This window comes from Ceratotherium simum, chromosome 3 (assembly GCF_057802395.1).
Source record: "Ceratotherium simum simum isolate JZ-2026a chromosome 3, ASM5780239v1, whole genome shotgun sequence".
NCBI classification, from domain to species: Eukaryota; Metazoa; Chordata; class Mammalia; order Perissodactyla; family Rhinocerotidae; genus Ceratotherium; species Ceratotherium simum.
In genome coordinates this window covers 61,262,629-61,285,955 of record NC_141902.1, presented here as the reverse complement: position 1 = coordinate 61,285,955, position 23,327 = coordinate 61,262,629, and the positions used below count along the sequence as shown (strand labels likewise).

Genomic DNA, 23,327 nt, shown 5'->3' with positions numbered 1-23,327 from the left:
TGAAAATCCTCCCCCAGTCCCAGCCCTGCACAAAGCAGACAGCGCAGAGTAGGTGCTCAGCACCTGTGGGTCCCCCCTCCGCTGACAGCCGCAGATCACTTCTGGATGCCTGCCTGAACATTGGTGGAGTCCAGTCAGCTTGCTGGGACAGGTCGAGCTTTATTGAGATATAATTCACATGCCATATAATTCACCTATTAAAAGTGTACAAGTCAATGGTTTTTCATATATTCAAAGAATTGTGCAACCATCACCACTATCAATTTCAGAATATTTTCATCACCCCAGAGAAAACTCCCCTACCCAACAGCTATCACCCCATCTCTCCACCCTCCCCGAACCCCTGGCAATGACTAATCTACTTTCTGTCTCTATAAATAATTTGCCTATTCTAGACACTTCATATAAATGGAAACATACAATATGTGGTCTTTTGTGTCTGGCTTCTTTCACTTAGCATGTTTTCAAGGTTCATCCATGTTGTAGCATGGATCAGCACTTCATTCCTTTTTATTGCCAAATAATATTCCATTGTATGGATATCCCACATTTCGTTTATCTGTTCATCCATTGATGAATATTTGGGTTGTTTCCACTTTTTGTCTATTATGAATGAAGGTGCTATGAAAGTTCATGTACAAGTTTTTGTGTGGCTGTATTTAATTTCTCTTGGGTATGCATCTAGGTGTAGAATTGCTGGGTCATATGGTTTAAGGAACTACCAAACTGGTTTTCCAAAGCACTGCACCATTGTACATTCCCACCAGTAATGTATTTCTGGGTTCTGATTTCTCCACGTCCTTGACAGCACTTGTTACTATCTGTCTTTTTTTATTATGGCATCCTATTGGGTGTGAAATAGTATCGCATTGTGGTTTTGACTTGCATTTCTCTGATGACTAATGATTTTGAGCATCTTTTCATGTGCTTATTAGCCATTTGTACATCTTCTTTGGAGAAATGCTTTGCCCACTTTTTCAATTGGGTAATTTGTATTTTTATTATAGAATTGAAAGCGTTCTTTATATATTCTAGATACAAGTCCCTTTTTAGTTGTATGGTTTGCAAATATCTTCTCCTGTAAGTTGTCTTTTCACTTTCTTTTTTGTTTTGTTTTGTGAGGAAGATTAGCCTTGAGCCAACATCCAATGCCAATCCTCCTCTTTTTTTGCTGAGGAAGATTGGCCCTGGGCTAACATCCGTGCCCATCTTCCTCTACTTTATATGGGACGCCGCCACAGCATGGCTTGACAAGCAGTGGGTCTGTCTGCGCCCGGGATCTGAACCTGTGAACCCGGGGCCACTGAAGCGAAGCGCGCACACTTTAACTGCTATGCCACTGGGCGGCCCCCTCTTTTCATTTTCTTAATGGTGTCCTTTGAAGCACAAAAGTTTTTAATTTTAATGACATCCAATTTATCTATTTTATTTTTTGCTGCTTGTACTTTTGGTGTAATATCTAAGAAGGCTTTGCTGAACCCAAAGTCATAAGATTTACTCCTATATTTTCTTTAAAGAACGTTATAGTTTTAGTGCTTACATTTAGGTCTATGATCCATTTTGAGTTAACTTTTGTGTATGATGTGAAGGAGAGACCCAAATTCATTATTTTGCATATGGACATCCAGTTGTCCCAGCACCACTTGTTGAAAAGATTATTCACTCCCCATTAAATTGTCTTGGCATCGCACTGGCTTTTCCGGTCTGGAGAAATGACTATCCTCCTTTCCCCAGAAGAGATGGGACCTCCTCAGAGAAGGGGCCCATCCAGCCTCCTCCCTCTGCCGACGCAAATGGAAGCTCACTGTAACTGCTCAGGAACCAGGAACCAGTCATTCTCCAGAAAATATTGGTGAGGCTTCTCTCCTTCCCCCTGCCCCCACTGATAATTCACTTCTCCCTTCCTCCTTCCGATGTACGTGGCATGCGCCTCTATTACCACACTGGCCTGGGATGGAGTGACTGTGGGGTGTTCTCTCTTACTGGAGTAAGAGTCCTAAGAGAACATAGCCTGCATCGTACAGGGCGGGAGCTATTGCTGAAGAAACAGCCTTCACTTCAGTCAGGTCCAGGTTTGAATCTTAGGTTCCCAAGTACTAAGTTATTTAAGTACTAAGTAGCTACTACTTCCTGACTGTGGCTTTGAGCAAATCACTTTACCTCTCTGAACCTCAGCTTCCTTGACCATGAAATGGGCATGCTGGTATCATAGGATTGTTGGGAGAAAACTAGCCAAGAGGAGAAATGCCAACGGCCCTGCACAGTGCCTGGCACACAGCCGGGGCTCAAGTTCCCTTAGCTGGTATCCATGGAAATAGGAAAGTGACTCTCCTCCCAACACCACCGCTGCCACCCCAGCCCTAATCCTGTCCCTCTCTCCCCTTTACTTTGCTTTATTTCTTCTTCACAGCAATTGGCCCCACCTGAACTTACTGTACTCTTTCTTGTCTGTCTCCCCTGCCGGAATGTCAGCTCCAGAGTGCAGGGACTAGCTTGTTTTGATCCCCACTGTGTCCCCAGCCCCTGGCACACAGGAGGTGCAGAGAAGTATTTGATGAATAAACAGTGTCTCCAGCGTCTGTGCTGGGCACTGCTGAGGGTTCAGTGAGGCCCTGGGGGAGTCCCCCACCCCAGCTGGTACCCGGGATGGGTGAGGCTCTGTGAGGGCCCAGCCTCCAGGGCTCAAGGAGGCCACGCTCTGTCGGGAGGGAATGGGGAGTCTGACTCTTGAAGAATGGGAGTGTGTGCAGGCTGGTGAGTGGGCAGGGCAGCTGAGGATGGGGGCCTGGAACGTGGGCTTTGTAAACTGTAAAGGGATGTACACATGGAAGGGTTTGTTCCAAAGGCATTTGGGACAGCCTCGCTGGGAAATGAAGAGGAGACATTGTTTTAGTTTCCTATCACTGCTATAACAAATTACCACAGTGTTTTAAAACAACATAAATTTATTATTTTACAATTCTGGAGGTCAGAAGTTGGAAATGGGTCTCACTGGGCTAAAATCAAGGCATTCCTTCTGGAGGCTCTAGGGAGAATCCATTTCCTTGCCTCTTCCAGCTTCCAGAGGCCTCCTGCATTCCTTGGCTCCTGGCTCCTTCCTCCATCTTCAAAGCCAGCAACGTTACATCTTCACACCTCTCTGCCTCTGCCTCTCCTCCCCTGCCTCCCTCTTCCACTTTTAAGGACGCTTGTGATGACACTGGGTCCACCTGGATAATCCAGCCTAATCTTACTTTAAGGTCAGCTGATTAGCAACCTTAATTCCATCTGCAACCTTGATTCCCCTTTGCCATGTAACATAATATATTCATAGTTTCCAGCTACTAGGATGTGAACATCTATGACATGCGAATGTGACATCTACGGCAGCCAGGGGCTGTCCTATTTTACCAACTACAGCTGTCTCAAAAAAACGGCACTTGGAAGCTGGGGTGTGTGTGGGGAACTTGAAGATTAACAAGTACGGGTGAGAGCGCGTGTGCATCTGGGGGAAGGGGCGCTTCTGTCCCCACTCTCGGCCTCCTGAGCCACCGCCTGGAATCCAGAGCATCACACTGGTGAGGGCAGTGTGGTCACCCACAGGCACTGCCATTAGAGCCCAGAACACCCATGCCAGGCCCTCACTGGAGGGCCTCATCCTTCATCCTTCTCCAGGCCTGGAGGGCGGGAAGCAGATGAAAAAGTGAGGAGTCACAGGGACTGAGGAGTGGCTGTGTGAGAGCGCGTGTGCATCTGGGGGATGCTTTGCCATGCACTGCCATGGCTTTGCCATGCCCAGCTAATGTTGCAAGACAGTAGTATTTTCTTTCTTCAAACTAAAGTGATCTGGACACTGGAACTCTGGGTACCCGCTACATTCTTCTTCCATCCTGCCCCACCCTCACTGCTTTTCCGAGTGTGCACCCTCATTGTTCTTGCTACTACCCCTCCCCCCCCAAAAAGGGGGGGAATAAAAAGCCAATTCTTAGGAAGGACCAGCAGCACAGCCTGACTTCCCCGACTGGATGTTTTTAACTAAGTCTGTGGGCAGGAGAGACTTTTTATCCTTTGCAAGTTAATGCAAACTGTTAGGGAGATAAATAAATGACAGAGCTGCCAACGGACTGTTGGGTTCAAAGGAGGGAAATTTGTCTCACTTTAGAAGAAGGACCTGCAGGGCTCAGCCCCATCGACTCGTTCATTGTGCTGTTATCTGCCAGAGAGGTGGTGACACCACAGCAATTAAGACAAACTTTCGTCTCTAAGTTCGCGCCTGCAATCTCATGGCTTCAAAACAAGACAAATGATACCGCCAAGGGAGGAAACAAAGTCTTCTTAGACTCGGTCCAAAGTCACAGTGAATATTTGTGGTTGTTCAGCAGAAAATTTGTCATTACAAGGCCTGGGGTCTGCTAGCTCCCCCTGCCCCACCTTATAATCCCTCTTGGTGGCTCTCGCCAGCCCAGGCTGTCTCCTCCACCCACTGCCTGCCCCACCCCGCCTGCCTGCCCCCTCGTTTATGAGCCTCTCTGGTGGATCAGGGACATAATCTCCGCCAACCAGAAAGGAGTCATGACGAAAAGTGCCATCGAAACCCAGCCCTGCCCGGAGGGCTGGCTGACCTTCTCCCACTTCCTTTCTAGCCCCCGTGCTAGCAGGCAGCGCCAACAAAGGACCAGGCTCAGCGCTCCGTCCAGAGCCATTCACTGCTCCCACCTCTCAGGCTCCCCAGCCAACTCCTTCCCACATCACCACACCTGCTGGCCTTCGCCACACGCCCCTCTGAGCTGATGCTGGCCTCGGCCTCCCACCTGTCCCTGGACTGAGCTGTTTCTGGATGCCTTACGTGAAAACACCCCAAGCCCTCAATGTAGAAGTTGGGACCTGGTCCAGGTGCTATCTTGGGAGTCCACCTGGCCCCAAGTACGCAGTCAGGATACTGCTGCCTGCCTGGGCCGCTGTGCGCCGTCAGCACGGGCTCCCTTCTTGCCCTCCTGCTCCCATCACTTCATGCCCTTCTGCCGCTTGCCTGGCACGCCATCCTCCCTCTACACTGAGAACACAGGCCTCCATCCTGATAGGGCCCAGACTTAGCTAAAGGATGAAGCTCCAATGGGGAATTTGGGCAGCAGTCACTAAGGATGGAAGACGTCTTCGAGGCAGCATCGTGGCCCTCCCCAGGATCCCCCACCCCATGTGGAGGCAACTATCCATCCCCTTCTGACCAACCCGTGTGACGGAGAGGCCTGGGGGAGCTGCCAGCCTGCATGCCTGGCATCATCCCGGGCCTTACCTTGAGGTTATACTCTGGCCTTCAGCCCTGAGTGTGCAGAGACCTATGTCTTCCCTGAAAAATGCGGGTCTATCCAGCTCAAGCACAAGGCCCCCGGACCTGGGCCTCCAGGCACTTGCAGCTTCCCTCAGCCAGGCTACAGCACCCAGCCCCCCTTGCACTGGCCTGACCACCCCTCAACGGAGCTGGGCCTCAGGCTGGGGGCTCTGGGTCACCCTGCTTTGGATCCCAAGGCCTGTGTCTAACCAACCCTGGGGAACAAGGGTCCCACCTTTCCTCCCTCTGTCCCCGTTGCCTTCCTGGAGGATCTCCAAAGTCCTGGGGTTCTGTAGTCTTTACTTCCCAGATGGGAAAAACCAAAGGGCAGAACCAGGAAGGGACAGTAGGCTGAGAGCTGAGGAGCCTCCTCGCCTCCAAGCCAGGGTGGCATCATGAGGACACTCCTGTCCCAGAAATGCTCCCCTCCAGGCTCCCCTGAAGGTCTGAGAGGCCAGAGGCTGCATCCCACAGGGGTCTTATCTCTGGAGGCTCTGGTTGGAAGGCAAATAGGCGTCACTGAAGGTTGGAGTGAGAGACCAGAACAGGACAGTGACAAGCCCTGGTGTGGGGGAGGAGGGCACAGCCCCAAGGGCTTCGGGCGTGGGGATCGCATCCTTGCACCCCGCCAGCCTTCCCTCCTGCCCTCTCACACCTCGGAGTGTCTTCCACATGCTGCCCTGGCCAGGTCCTGGGGAGAGACGAGTCAGACTCATCCTGCCCTCAAGAGGCTCATAGTCTGCACCCGGAGAAGCGAATAGAGGCTTCCAAGAGGAGATGCCACTTGAGAGGGGCCTGAGGGAGGAGTGGGAGTTGGCCACATGGAGAGGACAAGGGGATGAGGGTGGGTGGGGTGGCCTTCTGGGCAGAAAGAAGAGCTCATTGCTGCTCCTCTGTGTTCCAGGTCTCAGTCCTCCCATGACCCCTGAGGACAAGGGCAACTTGGCCTTGGGGCTGCCAAAGGTGACCAGAGGGGTGACTGAGCCTAAACAATCTAAAAAGAGGGTCGTGCTCTCCAGCTAGAGGGCTCTTTCTGCAGGAGAGCCTCTCAGGGGTCACCCAGCTCCCCATCTTCCCAAGACTTCGAGCCAGAGGGAAACAGACCTTGGGGGCTGCTCCAAAGCAGGGGCTCTCGACCTGGGTCCATCTGTGCGTGGGCTCCATGAACCCTAGTTGTGAACAAAACTCTGCGTGTATGCACGTGGGTGCATATTATTCTAGGGCAAGGGTCTGTCACTTTCGTAGGAGGCTCATGGGCTCCATGACCCCAAAGAGTGGGAACCCCTGCTCTGACACATCAGGGCTGGGAGGAGCTCTGGGACTCAGTGCGCTCAACCCCGGCGTTTACCAAGGAGGAAACTGAGGCTCAGATGGAGACATGCTTTGTCCAAGGTCACCCTGGAAGCTGATCTCCAGGTCCAGGGGTTCAGTGCACCCACTAGAGCAATGTTTCTTGGTGCCACTGGAGGGCACTCGGCCTGTGTCCCCAGGGGACTGTGGTCACAGAGCTGACCCCCTGGGCCCCACTCCCAGAGGTACTGATAAGGCATATGTGCACATCAGTTTGTGTGCAAACTCTGTGCTAGAGAACGGGGTACATGTGGGTGTGGATACACTCGCGCACATCTATAGTGCTTGGGGAGCTGACTTCTGGAGCCGTGGTTAAGGACAGGGCTCTGAGTTCCAAATCGTGCTTTGCTACTTATTTGCAGGGTGACCTTAGGCAAGTCTCTTGGCCTCTCTGTGCTTCAGTTTCTCCATCTGTAGGATGGGTAGAATAATAATACCACCTACCTCTCATGAGATCATTGCAGAGATAAATGAGCCGATAAAGCATGCCCTCAGCACAGCGCCTGGCATGGGGTACCTGCTCATTTTTCCTCTCTCTCCTGCCTTGGGATTTGGCGATGACAGGCTTGCTGAGCACATCTTCTCAAAGCAAGCACAAGCTTTAAGTCTGGGTGGTGTGGCTGATTCACGTTTTGGGGTGGTTAGGCCTCTGTGGGGAGCCCACAATGTGTGCTCCTTGCAGCTCTGCCCTCAGCACTGCCCAGGGAGCAGCAGCTGTGATGACCTGGGCCTCACCCAATTCTGTGACCTCCTGAGCCCCAGGGAGACAGCAGGTGCTCAGTAAGGAGACCCAGGGGCAGCTGAGGCCTGTACCATGCTGAGAAGTGTTATTAAAGATATGACAACTCCAAGTCTGCCCCAGGAAACAAAACGATGCCTCCCACAGGGTGGCCCCTTCATGGGCAACGGACTGAGCACGGGCTGGGAACCACAGCTTCACCACATTGGCCATTCTGCCAACAAACGTTTATTGGGCACCTGCGAGGCCAGGCTCTGTTCTTGGCACTGGGGATACCATGTGAAGAAAACAGACCAGAGTCTCTGCCCTCGTGGAGCGTACATTCTAGTGTGTGGGAGAGGAGACAGAAGATAAGTAAAATTAGTGGTTGTCATACAGTAACAACACAATGGAGGAAAACAGTGGAGGCAAAGGGAACATGAGTCCCAGGGAGCAGATGTGGGCGGGCTGTGATCTTAAGGAGCAGTCAGGTTAGGACCCACTGAGATGCCATTTGAACAAAGATCTGAAGGGTGCAGAAGTGAGCCATGTGGATACGCGGGGGAAGAGTGCTCCCGCACCAGGAAAGGCCTATGTTAGTTGGCATAATACCAGCTGCCAGTAACATATCAACAAAATAGGTTAGTTCAAGCCCATTTAACAGTCCAATGCAGTGGGGCGGCATGTTCTTCCACGTAGTGATTCAAGGATTCAGGCTCCTTCCATCTGTGGCTCAGCCCTCTCCAACCTACCACCATGGTCTTTTTTCCATTTAGCAGGAGGATGGAGAAAGCGGTAGGAGGCACGTCTGTGTCTTAAGCTTCTGGGCCAAGAAGCAACATACGATCTGCTCTCATTCCATTGACAAGAACTAGTCACATGGCCCCTGTTAAATGCAAGGGGGCTGGGAGACATGGTCCCGGGCTGGGCAGTGGCTTCCTGCAACAGCTCTTCACTATGGAGGGAATGAGAACCTTTAGGGGTCAGCTAGCTGTTTCTGATGGGGCAGTATGCCTGGATGTTCAAGGATCAGTGAGGAGGCCATGGCCAGGTGGCTGGAGTAGAGTGAGAGTTGGAGGTGATGGGAGTTAAGGTCAGAGATAAGGGGGTAGACTGTACGGCCACACAGGGTCACATAGGGCTTGTCATCTGAGAGCCCCTGGAGGTTCGGAGTGGGTTCGGGCCATGATCTGCCTCTGTTTGCACAGGCTCTCTCCAGCAGCCGCGTGGAGAACAGACTGTATGGGGCAGGGTGGGAGCAGGGGCCTGGGGGGAGGCTGCTGCAGTGGTCCATGTGTGGTGCCTGGCACCAGGGCAGGAAGTGGTGGAATCAACACATTTTGAAGGCAAAGACACCAGGACTTCCTGGCTGGCTAGACATGGGCTGCGAAAGAGACAAGGGTCAAAGCCAGCCCAGCATGTTAGCTTGGGCACTGGGAGGAGGGAGATGCTAGTTACTGAGTGGGAAAGTGGTGGAGGAGGTTGCCGGAGGGATGCGTGGCATCAGGAGTTTGCTTTTGGATGCGTGGGGATGCCCCTTAGACCTCCAAGTGGAAACCCGAGCCTCTCGGAGCCTCAGTCCCTGGCCTGTAAAATGGGGGTACACACTTACCTGGTGGTGGCTGAGAGGATCACCTCAGAGGATGGCTGTGAATGGCCTGAGGCGATGAGGTTCGCTGGGCGTGGGGTGAGGGGCGGTGAGGGGCAGTGAGGGGCAGTGAGGGGCAGTGAGGGCAGCCTGCCGTAAGAGGAGCTGGTGGCGGGGTGTGGGGGTGGGAGGTAGAAGAAGGGCCTCTCAGAACTGCCTGAGGCCCGTCTCTAACTCGTGGGCTCCTGCCCCCTCCTCACCTACCGCGCCAGGTCAGATCACTGTGTTGGAGCCCGTGTTGCTGCCGGGAGTGCCCGGCCCTCGACTTGGGGACAAACTGCTGTCTAGCAGGGAGCACACAACAGGGGTCCTGAGATCCCAGCTCGAGCGCTGGCTTCGCTATCCCTGCCATGGCACTTGGCTCGGGGACCTCCATGCCTCCATTTTTCATCTGTCAGATGGGCTGGACCGTGGGCCTCGTCCCAGAACTGTAAGAAGCACTCAGGGTACCTGCAGGTGCCAGGGGAAGGGCAGCTCCGGGCACAGGGGGCTGGCACCGCCACACATCCCTGCCCCCCACTCTGGGAGGGCAACAGACTCCCCGCACAATACAGCCCTCATGGGGGAGGCAACCACAAAGCAGTAACACTTTTATTCCCATCAGTGATGCTGACAGGGCCTGACCCTTTACAAACAAAAATGTTAGGAAAAAGGAAAAGTGGCAGGGGCCTAGGAGCCTCCACTCTTGATACTCCCACCCCTCTATCCGCCCCCCGTCAGTGCCTCCAGCCCGGAGGGGGTGAGGGCTTGCCCTGGCAGAGCAGGGGCTGGCCACCCTCGAGGGCTCCCTAGGCAAGGCCATCTGCCGGCAGAGTTCAAGGTGAGCAGGGAGGCCGGGGCCCAGCAAAGCTCTTCTGGTGCAGACAGCAAACGGAAAGAGGGTGCAACAGGTGGGGTTTCCCCTTGGTGACCACTCCTGGGCTTTCAGCATCCCACTGCGGCCTCACGGGGGCCCCTGCTGGCTCCGCCTCTCCTCCAGCGCCCTGCACACCCACATGGACACCACAGCGGCATTTCCGTCGTTGAACTGCACGATGAACGGGTGGCCCTGCGGGGAAGAGGAGGCTGTGACAGGCGTTCCCCAGACTCTGCACTTCATCACACTTTCCACAGTCTGCTTGTTCTCAGCCTGGATCTTATTTCTTTTCCCCAATAGCCCTGTGACATAAGGAGCACAGCTATTAGCCCCATTTCACAGCTGGATGACCAAGGCCCAAGGTGGAGCAGTGACACGCCCCCTGGAGCACTCACTGCACACCTCAGATTCTGCCTAGTGCTCGACAACCTTCTCCTGCAACTCCGACCGGCCTGAAAGCTCCCCAAGGGTGAGGGCCTGTCTTAACTCCACATCGTCTGCGCTTCCTCAGCCCAGCATCTCTCCAGCAGCTGCCAGCCAGGCCTGACTCCGGAGTGGCCAGCGTTTCAGCCCAGCTGCTGCCCAGAGACAGAGAATCATCTTGTCAGAGGCTACGTCAGTCCCTTCTAGTCTTCTTGTCTAAAGCTCTAGGAATAAGTCAAGATCCATGAGTGGAGGGAAGGCGCGCCTGTCAGGGAAAGGAGGGGTGTGCTGGTGTGTGCAGATCCACTCGGGTTCCTGGTGAGAAGCTGGGGCTGGTCTTTGGAGGGGCCAGGCCTGTCTCCACGTGGCCTGCCTCAGGCTCTAAGCCACTTAGCCCACAGGCAGGCCAGGTTATATTTAGCCGGTCCCTTCCCCTGCTCTCCTGAAGAATCAAGACTCACACTCACAATCTTAGGGCTTCCAGGAGTCCCCAGGAAGGTCAAAAAAAAAGCAGGGGCAGCCATAGGGTCACCCTGGCCATAGGTCAAAGATGAAAGGAAAATTGCAAAGCATTCTCTTCCCTCCTCCTCCCCAAGTGGTTTTTCTGCTAAGGAATGCAGACCTGGCAGTTTCCTCCCCTACCAAAAATTCTGTAGCCGGAGACTCAGGGAGCCACAGTGGGCAAGCACAGAGAGGCGGAGGTGGGGGTGGGTTGGCAGTGCTCTCTGCTGCCTCCTCCTACAACTCTCTTTCCCTCCCCTTCCCCGCTTCCAGCTCCAGCTTCCCTGTTCTTTCCTGCTTTCTGTGCCCTTCTTAGGCCCCCTCCTGCCTCCCCACTGGCCTGAGCTGGGCTCTCGGGGCTGCTTTCCCAAGGCACCCGTCTTGAGCTGCAGACCTGGGGGACGGCCACATGCTTGAAGCTCTGGGCTGCCTCGAAATGAGCTCATCACATGGGCAGGGGGGATTTGGGCCGGGCTCGGATGCTCTGGGTGCCCAGACCCCAGTGTCTGCAGGAGCAGTCAAGGACCAGTCCAGGAGAGGGAAAGAGACTGCTCCATCAGACCTGAGATGTCTCTGGAGACAGGAAGGAAGAATGACCAGGCTTCCTCACCCTGGGCTGACACTGTGTCCCCTTATCTGGCTTTTCCAATTCACACAAGGAAAACCATCCCCAGAAGCATCCTGCACGGTCTAGCTCAGAGGCAGACAGAACACTGTCAGCGGCACAGGGATGGAAGAAACACAGCTTACAGGGTGCCGAGGGCACCTAGCCCAGGGCTGAGACTCTTTGAGGCCACAGTGGATCTGGGCCTGGAGCCCAGGTAGGCGCCTCCTGTGATCTGCCTGTGGTACTCTGTGGGGTCTCCCAACACACCTACAGAACCTCCCAAGGGAGTGGGTGCCTGGTGCAGACTGCTACTGGGGAAGGGAGCACAGGCCTGGGTTGGGGGCTGAGGCAGGAGAGGCCCAGGAGGGATTCTATCTTGGCTCCCACATGTTCTCCCCCTATATATATACCTACCCTCCACCTGTCTTCCTAAATCGCTGCCTAGATAGAGGGGATCCTTCCTGAAGTCAGTGTGCACATTTCCTTTTCAGGAGGCTCAGGAGGGGCGACCTTATGCCCTTGTGAAGAACAAAGGAGAAGCTATGCTCAGGAGCCGAAGGGCCCCCTCCCCCTAAGCCTGGGGTAGCACAGTGTCACTTTCCCAGAATGCCCGGTGACTTTGGGGCCCATATGCTCCATTTCTGTTATCATCTGTTCCGGAACAAGCAGAGCGGAACCGCAGAAGGGGAGAGTGGAGGCATTCCTCCAGTTACCGGAGGCTGATGGCCACACCACAGGGAAGCATTTTGCCCAAGTGCCCTGGGAGGTGGGCGGAGGAGAGGCTGGCATTCACCGCTCTGGTGGAGACTCTGCCCCTCTCCTGCCCTCCTCGGTTGGGGGTGACTCCCGTCTCCTGCGTACCCCTGATGCTTTACACCACCCTGCGAGGGAGTAACCTGGACAAGTGGTTTTGTCTCCAGCTATTGTTGATTGGTTTGAGAGGGATGAGACGGGGAATCACAGAGAGGGAGGGAGGGAGACAGACAGACAGACATGGAGGGGAGGCCCAGCCTCTCTAGGCATCCAGGGCTGTGACATGTGAACTCGGGAGCTGTTGGCAGCATGGACCACCACATGACTGAACACAAAAAGAGAGCTGGTGTGCCAGGACTGAGAGCACAGAGCTGCACAGAGGGAGGCAGAGTGGGGCAGAAGGGTGTCAGGACAGCACTGGAGACCCCGGCCACAATACCCGGGCCTGGCAGCATCTCCTCCTGCAGGGTCCATGAGCCCCTGAGAGTCTAAGTCACAAAGGTGGGCACTGTCATCTTCACTTTACAAACGAGCAAACACAGGCCCCGTGCTCATGGTTGACCTGCCTGGGCTCCCAGAGCTGAGGCTGGATCACAAGTCTCTGTAACTTAAACCCGCTCCCCAGGGCTCTCCCCAGGCTGAGCTGGGGTGGACAGAGGTGGGAGAATCAACATCCAGATGGCAATTCCCTCTCGTCTTATTTCTACCACGTGATTCAGGCCCACATGGCCAGAGGTGGGACCAAGGCTGCAGGCTTCGAGCCTGAACTGTCTCAGGTCCTGACCTCTGTCAGCACTCTGTCCCTTGGACACACTAGGCGAGTGCTGTCACGGTGGCAGGTCACTCTTACTGGACTCTCCCTCCTCTCATCAGCCCCGTGTGAAAAGCAGGGAAAGTAGAGCATCACCCCATTTTACAGAATTTTACAGAAGAAACTGAGGCCAGGGGAGGGGAAGTGACCAGTTAAGAGCTGGGGCTGAAGTCAGGTCTTCTGGTTTCTCCTCTGGTGCACTCTCAGGGCTGGACTGCGTCCCCCGTGACCCTGGCAGGGTGTGTTCTCCCCTTCCTCCCTAGAATACAGTGGACACTCCTCCAGCTCTGTGACACACACAATGCAGGTACTCCTCATGAGTTTAATGAGAAACAAACAAAATCTGACGGACAGTTCCGGGGAAAGCATGAAAATCACTCAGCCACTCTGAGGTGTCCACGTTCCCAGTTTGCTCCGGACAGGCCCGAGCAGATACCAGCACAGCGGGATGCTCTGGGAGTCCTGGCAAAGCCAGAGGCCTGGAGATGGATGGGAACTGCACACTGACTAATACTAATACTGAGTCCAGCACCATGGATTGAGTCCTGTGGGCCAAGCACTTGCCAAGGGCTGTGTCCTGATTGTCCCACTGAATCCCCACGCTCACTCTGGAGGTGCACACAACTATGCAGCTCCACCTTCCAGATGAGGAAACAGACACTCAGGGACCTGTCCAAGGTCACTGAGGCAAGTGACTGGGCTGGACCCACAACATGGGTCTCCTGACTCCAAATGCCATGCTCAGGACCATGTGCTCTCCTGCACCTGCACCCAGAGAGCTGACCTCACAGGCCTCTCTCAGGGTCTCTCTGCAGCCCCCTGCAGCCTCTCTGCACTTGAGTGAAACACACATCCCTCCCAGGCAGAGGAATCCAGGTGTGGACAAGCTGTCCCAGTCCCATCATGCTACAAGGAACAGTTGAAGCGTGGCGTGGTCCACCTCCCTGGAGCCAGGACACCCACATGCTGCTTGTCAAGAGCATCCCCCACCCAAGGTGACTGCCCCAGACACTAGGCCTCTGTCCTCCGTGCAGAAAGTGTGTTAGCAGCCACTCTGCAGAGGCTGGCAGGGCGTGTGCCAGGCTGTAGCTGCTGAACCATCTCACCGGCCTCATCTCCAGGCAGTGGGAGCCACTTCATTTCCTGGATTCTCTCAGGGCCAATTGCAACAATTAAACCAGAGAGGGCTGAAGTATTATGGTCCACAAACTTCGCCACAGAAGATGGAGACATAATGAAGGGAAAAGGATGGGACTGCAAGAGGTAGGATGGATCCAAAAGTGGGACATGGGGGAGAGCGAGAGAGACGAGTCAACAACAACCAAAGACGGCTGGCGCCTGGTGCAGATGCCCCCAGCAGTGGGGCTGAGAGGCAGATCCTGCTAGTGCAATGAAGGGCGCTGGAGAAAACTCAGTAACTCATGAAGAGGAATGGTAGCTGTTCAGTACACACACTGCTTCATCCGGGCATTAGTGTCCAGGGTTTTGCTACAGTTGGACTCTCCACTTCTGTACCAATGTCCCTAATTTTTCCCCACCCATTTCATCTTGATGAGCTGCCTCCCTGACGACTGACAGCAGGACACTTCCGAGCCCCTCCCATGTGGACAGTGCTCTAACTTGTGCCAAAGGAGGTAGGGAGAAGAGGGTTAGCGTGTCCACTGCATGGGCAGGAAATGGAGGCTCCGAGCCTAGCAAAGTGGGTAGGTGCTGCTGAAGCTCAGGTGTCTTGACTCCCCGTCCAGTGCTCATTCACTGACACCTCACTCTCTGCCCTTAGTTGGGCTTTGAGGTGCTTCCCAAATAGGCATCTACCTATTTGGGGTCTCCACACTTTCTTCTACTGTATAACTTCCTCAAGAACATCATGCGTGTGAATCATTTAATAACCTGCTGGTGTGGCTGCAACGCCAGGCATGTAGCAGGCCCTCAGTCAGCAGCAGGCCTGTGGCCCGACCAAGTGATCCAGACATTGTGTGTGTCTGCATCTATTTACCAAGCACTTGCTGTGTGCCAGCTGGTTGCCTTACATCTTCAGGTGGCCTTGAACCCTCGCAGTATCCCCATTTACAGACAAAAGCAACTGGGGCGCCAAGAAACATGCCTTGGGGCAAGGTCACAGAGTTAGAACTCTGCCACTGCACAGTTAGCGTTTGAACCCAGGACTCTCTTCTGCCATGGAGGACATGACACTACTGTGCTCCCCGAGATCGGGCACGGGGAGTCTTAGATTTCTACTTTTTAAAAAGAATATCTTGTACATTATAGATGCTCAACAAGTAATTTTTAACTGATAAACTGAAGTTACCGTGGTAAAAAGGCATACCTGTGTCCTCCCTGTTCAAAGTCGTATGTGTCAGGCACTTCTAACCAAATAATTCATTTAATAATCAGCAACTCTATTAAGTATTAATATTATCCCCATTTTACAGATGAGGAAATTGGAGCACAGAAAGATTAAGGAACCTGTTCAAGGCCACAGAGCTTGAACGTGGCACTGTCTCGAGAGCCCAAGGCCTCAGCTGTCCCTTCCCATCAGTGCCTGGGCCAGAGGATGGCGGCACCCACCCTGTAGGGCGGCCCGCCCTTGAGCAGTAGCTCGTGGTCTGTCTGAGAACCCCAGCTTCCCTGGTTCTCCATTCCTTCTTTTTGGGTCTAGACTTCAGAGAAGCAGGAAGATGGAGGCCCAGGGCCTGGAAGAAGTTTTCCAGGACTACAGAGACCAGATCCTGCAGGTAAGGGCAGAAAGAACAATCAGAAACAGGATGCCCAGTAGCAGACGGCACTCCAGACCTAAGATGTACCTCGGTGGAGCTTTTCTTCATGTCTCTTCCCAACAGACGCCATCTCTCCCTCCGCGGAACGGTGCAAACCTTCTTGCTGACCTCCCCAGAGCACACACTTGTTCTGCTGCGTTTATTGTCCTTTGAGCCCATTTTATCCTAATACTGGACTGGAAGCCACTCGAGGGCAGGGCAGCGCTAATCACATAGCAGCCGCCAAGAAAAGTTAGTTAGATTGACTGCTAAGTTATGGTGTTTCCCTAGGAGCCCGCTGCTAGGTTGAGAAGCACTCTGGGCTGGGGTGGGCAGGGAGAAGGCTCCACAAGCTGAGGCTGCTCTAGTCTCCTGCGGGAACTCTGGACCACAAGACTTCCTTCCCTTAGGGGGAGCCCCAGACCACCAGGCACGTCCTCTCCCACCAACGACGCTGCCTGGGAGAGGATGCCAAGGACCTATCAGCCTGTTTAAGCAAGTAAGCTTGGCCCAGCTACATCCCCCCAGCCGAGTCCAAAACAAGTAGAGTCCAAGAGGCTGCTCCAGCGAGAGCCTGTCCTGTAATTAGATGGTGCCTGTCAGAGGTGATCAGAGGATCTGGAGCGGCTCCGATGTCAGTGCACTGCCCATCATTCCTCGCTGGGCCTGTGAGCCTCGCCTGAAGGCTCTCTGCACGTCCCTTTAGGATTCCAGCCCTGGTGGCAGGGGCGACACTTCAGTCCCTTTTTGGCAATAACGGAGGGGCGGTAGGATTGGACGGGACCTCAGAGACCGGTGGAGATGCAGGGTGTAAGGTGTGCTGGGGCTTCTATAGATGTTTGATTCAAATTGTTCAGAAATATTTTTAACTATATTTGTAAAAGCCTAATTAAAAAATAATGTACACACTCATCTATCTTCAACTCAAATGTTACACTGAATACTGGCGATCTGTTACCCTGCATTGTGATATGAACTTATCTTTTGCAGCTCTTAGGACAGTCAGTCCGCTTGTTAGATCTGTGCATATTACTGAACTTCTTGTACGCGGCTGACAACTAGGAGGGCTATTGCAGTGCACTGGTCATTTGAAAACACTCAGTGCTGTGATGTCCACTCACATTGTATGTACGTATACAACTGTGAGCGCCACACCAGAGCCAGGTGCACCAAGCCCGTGAAGCACGTCTGCCCAGGGCTCTGTCATGTGATGCCCTGTGAGGAGGGTGTGGGTCATGGCTGCTCCGAGTTTCTGACGGCATCAGTTCTTTCAAGCTCTGAGTACCTCTTGTCTGACCTGTAGATTTACCATGAGCAATTCACATTCAGCATTTACCATAAGCAATTCACAATTAGTTACTATTAGTGACTAAACTCTGAAATAAAACTTCTCTGCTATTCCTTTTTTTAAGCTTCTATAAGGGTTTAATAGATACCTAAGCTGAGAAGGCAACTGGGAGGGTGAGTCAGGATTTCCTTAATTCTGTGCTAGAGAGACTATATCAGAAATAAGCTGAATGCTGATGGAGACACAGATTGTAACTGTCATTCTGGCTCTCAGACTTTTGTGTCCTTGAAGAGAAGTCTCAGGCATGGCTTTATAGAGAAGTAACTGTCTACAATTAATACTAACACAGTCATGCTAAAAAAATACCATTTTTGTCTTATTTGAGGTTCTGCATTAATTTTACATAATAAAAAGTGTTCCACTGCTAAAGTTTCAAAACTACCAAATCTAATCCCTACTTAGCCAGGAGACAACTTCAGATTAGAGAAGTTAAATAATTTATGGAAGGATGCACAGATGCCCAATGTGTGCTAAACTGACAAGTGGCAGGGCAGCAAGCAGCCTTTATAATATTAACTACATGAATAATAAGTCATAATCATCCCTGGGGGTCAGTTCTTCCTTCCAGGCTGGGTGTGCTCAGGCTAATCAACAAGGGGGGTCAGGACAGGAGGTGGCTGGCACTGAGGCTGAAGGGGAGCCCCCATGAGTGACTCAGCAGGAGAAGCTGAGGCCCCTCAATAAAAATTCTTCTCTCTGCCCCCGTGTGGGGTGATGCACGGAGCCCTGGATGAAGAGTCAGCAGGCCTTCTCTTGCCAGCCCAGCAGTTGTGAGGGCTTGGGGAGGGCCACAGTTGCCTCCCCTGTAAAAGAGAATACTATGGGCGAACCTCCATTCCCCTGGCTTCATCCTTCTATGTGGAAGGACTTCTGTTATTACACTCCTGAGCCCTGTCCCCCGCAGGGAGGAGGGCAACAAGGAGAGAAAGCCCTGAGCAGGCTGGCTCAGGGGCTCCTGCCCACAGGAAGGGCGCGTTCGGCCTGTCATCATGGTAAGTTTCCAGGCAGGCTCCAGACCCTGGGGGAGGCTTGCAGTTGTTCACCTCTGACCGGGGTTCAGTGATAAGTTCCCAGCAAGGCCACTGGGGCCCCATACGTGGGCACATCCTTCAATCTAGATCTTTATAGAAGTAAAGCTGATACTTCCTTTCTGTCATTTCCTGAGTCTTATTTCTCAGCTGGTTTTCAACAAGGGGAGGTTGTTTGCTGGCCTCCTCACCCCCAGTGAATTCCATTGCTCTCTCTTCCTCCAGAGGTGGGCTGTGAGGAGCAAACAAGATCACCTGTCTGAAGACAGGGCTTCACAGACAGAGGCTGGGCAGCATGAGGGGTGGTTATTGTTCCTCCACACAGAATGCAGGCCCTGGGGTTCTCCATTTGGGGGTGCAGTAGTAAGATGAGGGCACGAGCCTTGTCTCTGTGCAGCTAGTGTGGAATCTGCCTGTCTACCTAGCCCGGCTTACTGGGCAAATGCCATGGGCACAGGGCTTTCCGAGGCAAGACATCTGTTCTGAGAATGTGCTTTCTCAGCCTCTGATTTCTGAAATTTTTCCCTGGCTGGGAGTAGGGGGTTCTCTTCTAGCCCTTCATTTTCTTTTTAAGATCTCACAAATGGTCTGCAGCTGTGACATGCCATTTCAATCAACCTTCCCAAGTTTATCTTTCACAATTGCTACAGAAATAGATGTTTCTCCCCAAATATTCAATTATTAGCAGCAAATTGCTTACCTCTAGCCATCCTAGACTATACACGGGCATCCAAGGGGGTCAAGGAGCTCTCTACCTTTCATCTGAGCAGATCTATTGTGTTTCTACACAGAGTAATTGGTCAGAAAATGGCCCAGCGAGAGAACAAGATGTTTCCAGAGGTCTCTGTGAGTCATTCTGGGGCCCGTGCTTATAGGGCAGCCACAGGATCAGAGCAGGGAAGGGGCCACAGGATGACTCCAGTGGGCCACAGAGAGGGGGGTAAACACATGGGATGCCAGTACCTTTGAGTCTGTGTTGGAGGGAGCTGACCCACGTGAGTGGCAGAATGGTGTAGCTAGTCCATTTAAAGGGGGCTGTGGTGCTGCCCTGGCAGGGAACTCAGATAAGACTGGGGTGGAGGGAAAGCAGGCAGCATGCTGGCTCCCCCAGGCAGTCTTGGGCTGAGTAGATGCCCAGAGGAGTCAGGATCAGAGGTTGCCAGAGGGACAGTAGGGGCCTTGCTCCAGCAATGTTGAGGACCCTCGCCAGAGAGGCTAATCCTGCAGCATGTCCCAGTGAATACACTGCTAGTTACAGGCATCTGGATGTGTCGTGGTGGAGATTTAAAGGCAATGCTTAGAAGGATGGATTCTCTCCTGCTGTTTTTTTCTCACCTCTTGAGATTTGATGTTTGAGGCCGGAGACCTTGGCTGTATATGTGCACGTGCTCAGGCATTTGTGTGCATATGTGGGCATGTGACTTTACAGAAGGCAGGGAAGAGACAATGAGAACCAGCACAATTTCTGGCACACAGTGGGAACTCAGTAAGTTTGTTGAACAAAATAGAATGGAGTGATTCTGACAGTGAGTGAATGAAAAGATGACAAGAGACTAAGCCCATAAGCCCTCCCTCTACAAACCCCTAGCCACACCAGATAAAATGGAACACTTTTTAAAAGCATAGCTAAACTCATAAGAAAGAAGGAAATCCTCAAGCACTAAAAATGATGAGGGAACTGAGAACCCAAATTGTAAGTGTGTGAGTGGAAGTCTTGTGGGCCTAAGGGGGGCTACTGGTTCCAGGAATGCAGCACCTGGAAAATATGAAGAACTAAGCAGAAAAAGGAGACAAGGTCCACGTGGGGAGCTGACACTGAGACTCTGAACAAAGCTGGGACTTTAGAAGGGGTGAGCTAGAAAAAGCCTGCCCATCAGCAAAGGGGACGATAAGGTGGCTCTGAGGGGAGCTGCCCCAAAAATATAAAAACAAGGCCAAGACTTGTGCAGGTTGGGGCCCAAGGTACCACCTCTGCGGTCTGAGAACCCCAGGCTGATAAACTAATATAACACGGACCTTGATCTAGTGATACTCTGGAGTGTCTCTCAGAAGCATATAAACACCATTGTGGGGCAATACTTCTGAAATTCAAGAATTTCCACAGTAATAAGCCCCACTCAATATGAGCTTACAGCAAAAATTCCAAAACATGTGAGTAAACGATTCACCATGGACAAGAGTCAGCAGACACAACACACAGGAAGAACTGAGGTCACAGAAAAATAACTGGAAAGAAAATGTAAAAAACTGTACATCTGAAAAGCCTAAAGACGTAAAAGAAGAAATTGAAATGCTAAGAAAAGAACAAGATACTATGAAAAAGAGAACCGAGATTTGAAAAAGAATCAAATATAACTTAAAGAAATAAAGCACTTAGTCACTGGAAAAAAAACAAAGGAAACTCTCTGTGGATAAGCGAGAGAGCAGATTGGATATAGGTGAGGAGAGATTTAGTAAGCTGGAAGAATGGTCTGGGAAAATTACCCAGTGCCTAACAGAGACAGATACATTCTTCCTTTCTTTCTTTCTTTTTTTAATGTGAAAGAGAAAGGCCCAGAGGAAAGAATGAGGAGACATAATGGGGGAAGGATAATATTTAAAGAGACAATAGCTGAAAATTTTGAGAACTGATGAAAGATGTGAATTCTCAGATTCAAAAATCAAAATGATCTCCAAGTAGAATAAATATAATGAAATCTATACCTAGACAAATTGTAGGGAAACTGCAGGATACCAAGATCAGAGCGTTAAAAACAACCAGAGAGAAAGACATATCACCTACAGAGGCAGCAATCAGTCAGCAGATTGTCAGCAGGAATAGAAGCCAGAGGACAACAGAATTTCTTCAAAGCCCTGGAAAAACTGTCAACCTAAACTTCTAAACTCAATTAAACTAACAATCAAGAGTTAGGGCAAAGTGAAGACAATCCTAGAACAAAAACTCAGACAGATTTACCACTCACAGACCCTCACTGACAGAACTCTTAACGTACTTCCAAAAGGAAAGGAAATCTCAGGAGGACGAGGGAGGAGGGAAGAGCAGGGAGGAAAAATAACTGGTAAACACATGGATAAGTCTAAACAAGCACTGATGACACAAAATGACAACAGTCCTGACTAATTCTGAAGATCTAAAAACCAGGTAACAATGAAATCCTGGGCTGCGATGACACGTAGGAGGCAGGGACTGATCAGAAACTCTTCAGCTCCGTGTGGGGAGAGGGGCTGTGGTAGATTGCTAGGTGCCTCTCAATACCCGGTCTCTCTTCCTCCTTAGTGATACGAATCTTGATTTTAATAAGGAACACTGTCACTCAGCAAAGCAACTGCATGCCCAGCCTCCCTTGCAGTTAGTTTTGGCCAATGCCATGTGAGCACATAGGCTGTGTGCCAATCCCCAGAACCGTCTTTAAAAGAAAGGGCAAGTATTTCCACTGTCCTTTCTCATTCCTGCTGGCTGAAGCTCGAATGCCCCTTGGCTGGTAAGACGGAAGGAGCTGCCACTAGTCTGGGCACCCACTTCCTGCCTTCTTTTACAAGACCTGCTGTCTTGGTTAAGCTGTTGGTTTTTTTTTTATCATATGCAGTTGAAGCTAATTCTACCTAATATAAAGGTAAGAGATTGAGCCTAAAGCTGAGTATTGTTTGGAAGGGGGGGTATATTAACCTTAGGCTTTGCTAAATTAAGTTAAAAATTTAGGGATACAGTAGCCACTCCCATCTGCAGGGGATACGTTCCAAGACCCCCCAGTGGATACCTGAAACTATAGAGAGTACCAAACCCTATATATACTATGCTTTTTCCTATACATACATACCTATGATAAAGTTTAATTTAGAAATTAGGCACAGTAAGAGGTTAAGAACAATAATAATAAAATACAACAATTATAACAATATACTGTAATACAAGTTATGTGAATGTGGTCTCTTTCTCTCAAAATATCTTATTGTACTGTACTCATCCTTCTTCTTGTGATGATGTGAGGTGATAAAATGCCTACGTGATAAGATGAAGTGGGTGAATGACATAGGCATTGTGATGTAGCATTAGGCTACTACTGACCTTCTGACAATACGTCAGAAGGAGGATCTCTGAGCCATAACAATGTCAATGGTTGGATGTCAGGAGCAGATGACGTCCAACAAAGGGACAATCATGTCTGGGGAGGTGGGGGTGGGATGGAGCGGGATGGTGTGAGATTTCATCATGCTACTTAGAATGGCGCACAATTTAAAACTTATGAATTGTTTATTTCTGGAATTTTCCACTTAATATTTCTGGACTGCAGATGGCTGCGGGTAAACGAAACTGCAGCAAGCAAAACCATGAATAAGGGGGGAATACTCTAATCAATAAAGCTTGAAATAGAATATAATTTCTAAACCAATGGAAAGAATAAAAAAGAACAAAAAAAATTAATCCAATAGAGTGGAAAAAGAAGAAAAAAGAAGTCAAAAAAGTATTGTAGAAGGAAAGTACAAAATAGAATAGCAGGAAAAGAATTCAAGTATATCAACAAGCAATAAACATAAACAATTAAACTAATCAATTAAAAGAGAGAATCTTAGGTAAAATTAAAAACATCAACAACAAGACATAGAAATTCATTTAAAACAAAAGAACACAGAAATGATGAAAGCAAAGGTCTAGTAAAACACATAGCAGACAAGTAGTAACCAAAAGAAGATAGCATAATTATATTAATATCAGACAAAAATAAAATTTAAAGCAAAATATATGAGATAAAGAGAGTCGTTACATAAAGATAAAAGAAATGCTTCTAAATGAAGATATAATATTTTGACATAGGCACCTAACATCACCACTTTAAACACAGAACTGCAAGGAGAAATAGACACAGTCATGCTAATAGTGGGAGATTTTAATACAGCTCTCTTAGTAGTTGATAGATAAAGCAGGAAGAAAATTAGGCCACAAAATATCTGAGTAACACAATTAACAAGTTTAATCTAAAGAATGTAAACAGGACACTGCATTCAACAATTAGAGAATACACATTCCTTTCAAGCCAAGAGAGAATACTAAAAAAAACTATTGCCCACGTAGTAAGGGAGTCTTAAATAACAAAGATCTGATATTATACCAACCATGTTCTCTGACCATGGTGCATGCAGAGAAGACAACAATCACAAGACAATAAAACACCTCTGAGTATCTGCAAATAAAAAATACTTCTAAAATAATTCATGGATCAA

At 50.8% G+C, this 23,327-nt stretch overlaps 1 protein-coding gene across 4 annotated transcripts in view; it reads right to left on the bottom strand.

The window, feature by feature from the left end:
* Nucleotides 1–9,597: 9,597 nt before the first annotated feature.
* Nucleotides 9,598–23,327, bottom strand: part of MAP2K5 (mitogen-activated protein kinase kinase 5) — a 252,190-nt gene continuing 238,460 nt past the window's right edge. For 3 of the 4 annotated variants that reach the window (XM_004421737.3, XM_087428588.1, XM_004421736.3), the window contains one exon: nucleotides 9,598–10,072. In XM_004421737.3, coding sequence (XP_004421794.1) covers nucleotides 9,968–10,072 — 105 coding nt within the window. In that variant the 3' untranslated portion in view covers nucleotides 9,598–9,967. Of the gene's footprint in view, nucleotides 10,073–10,100; nucleotides 10,183–23,327 lie in introns of those variants that run through there. The other variant, XM_087428587.1, reaches the window with a different exon arrangement.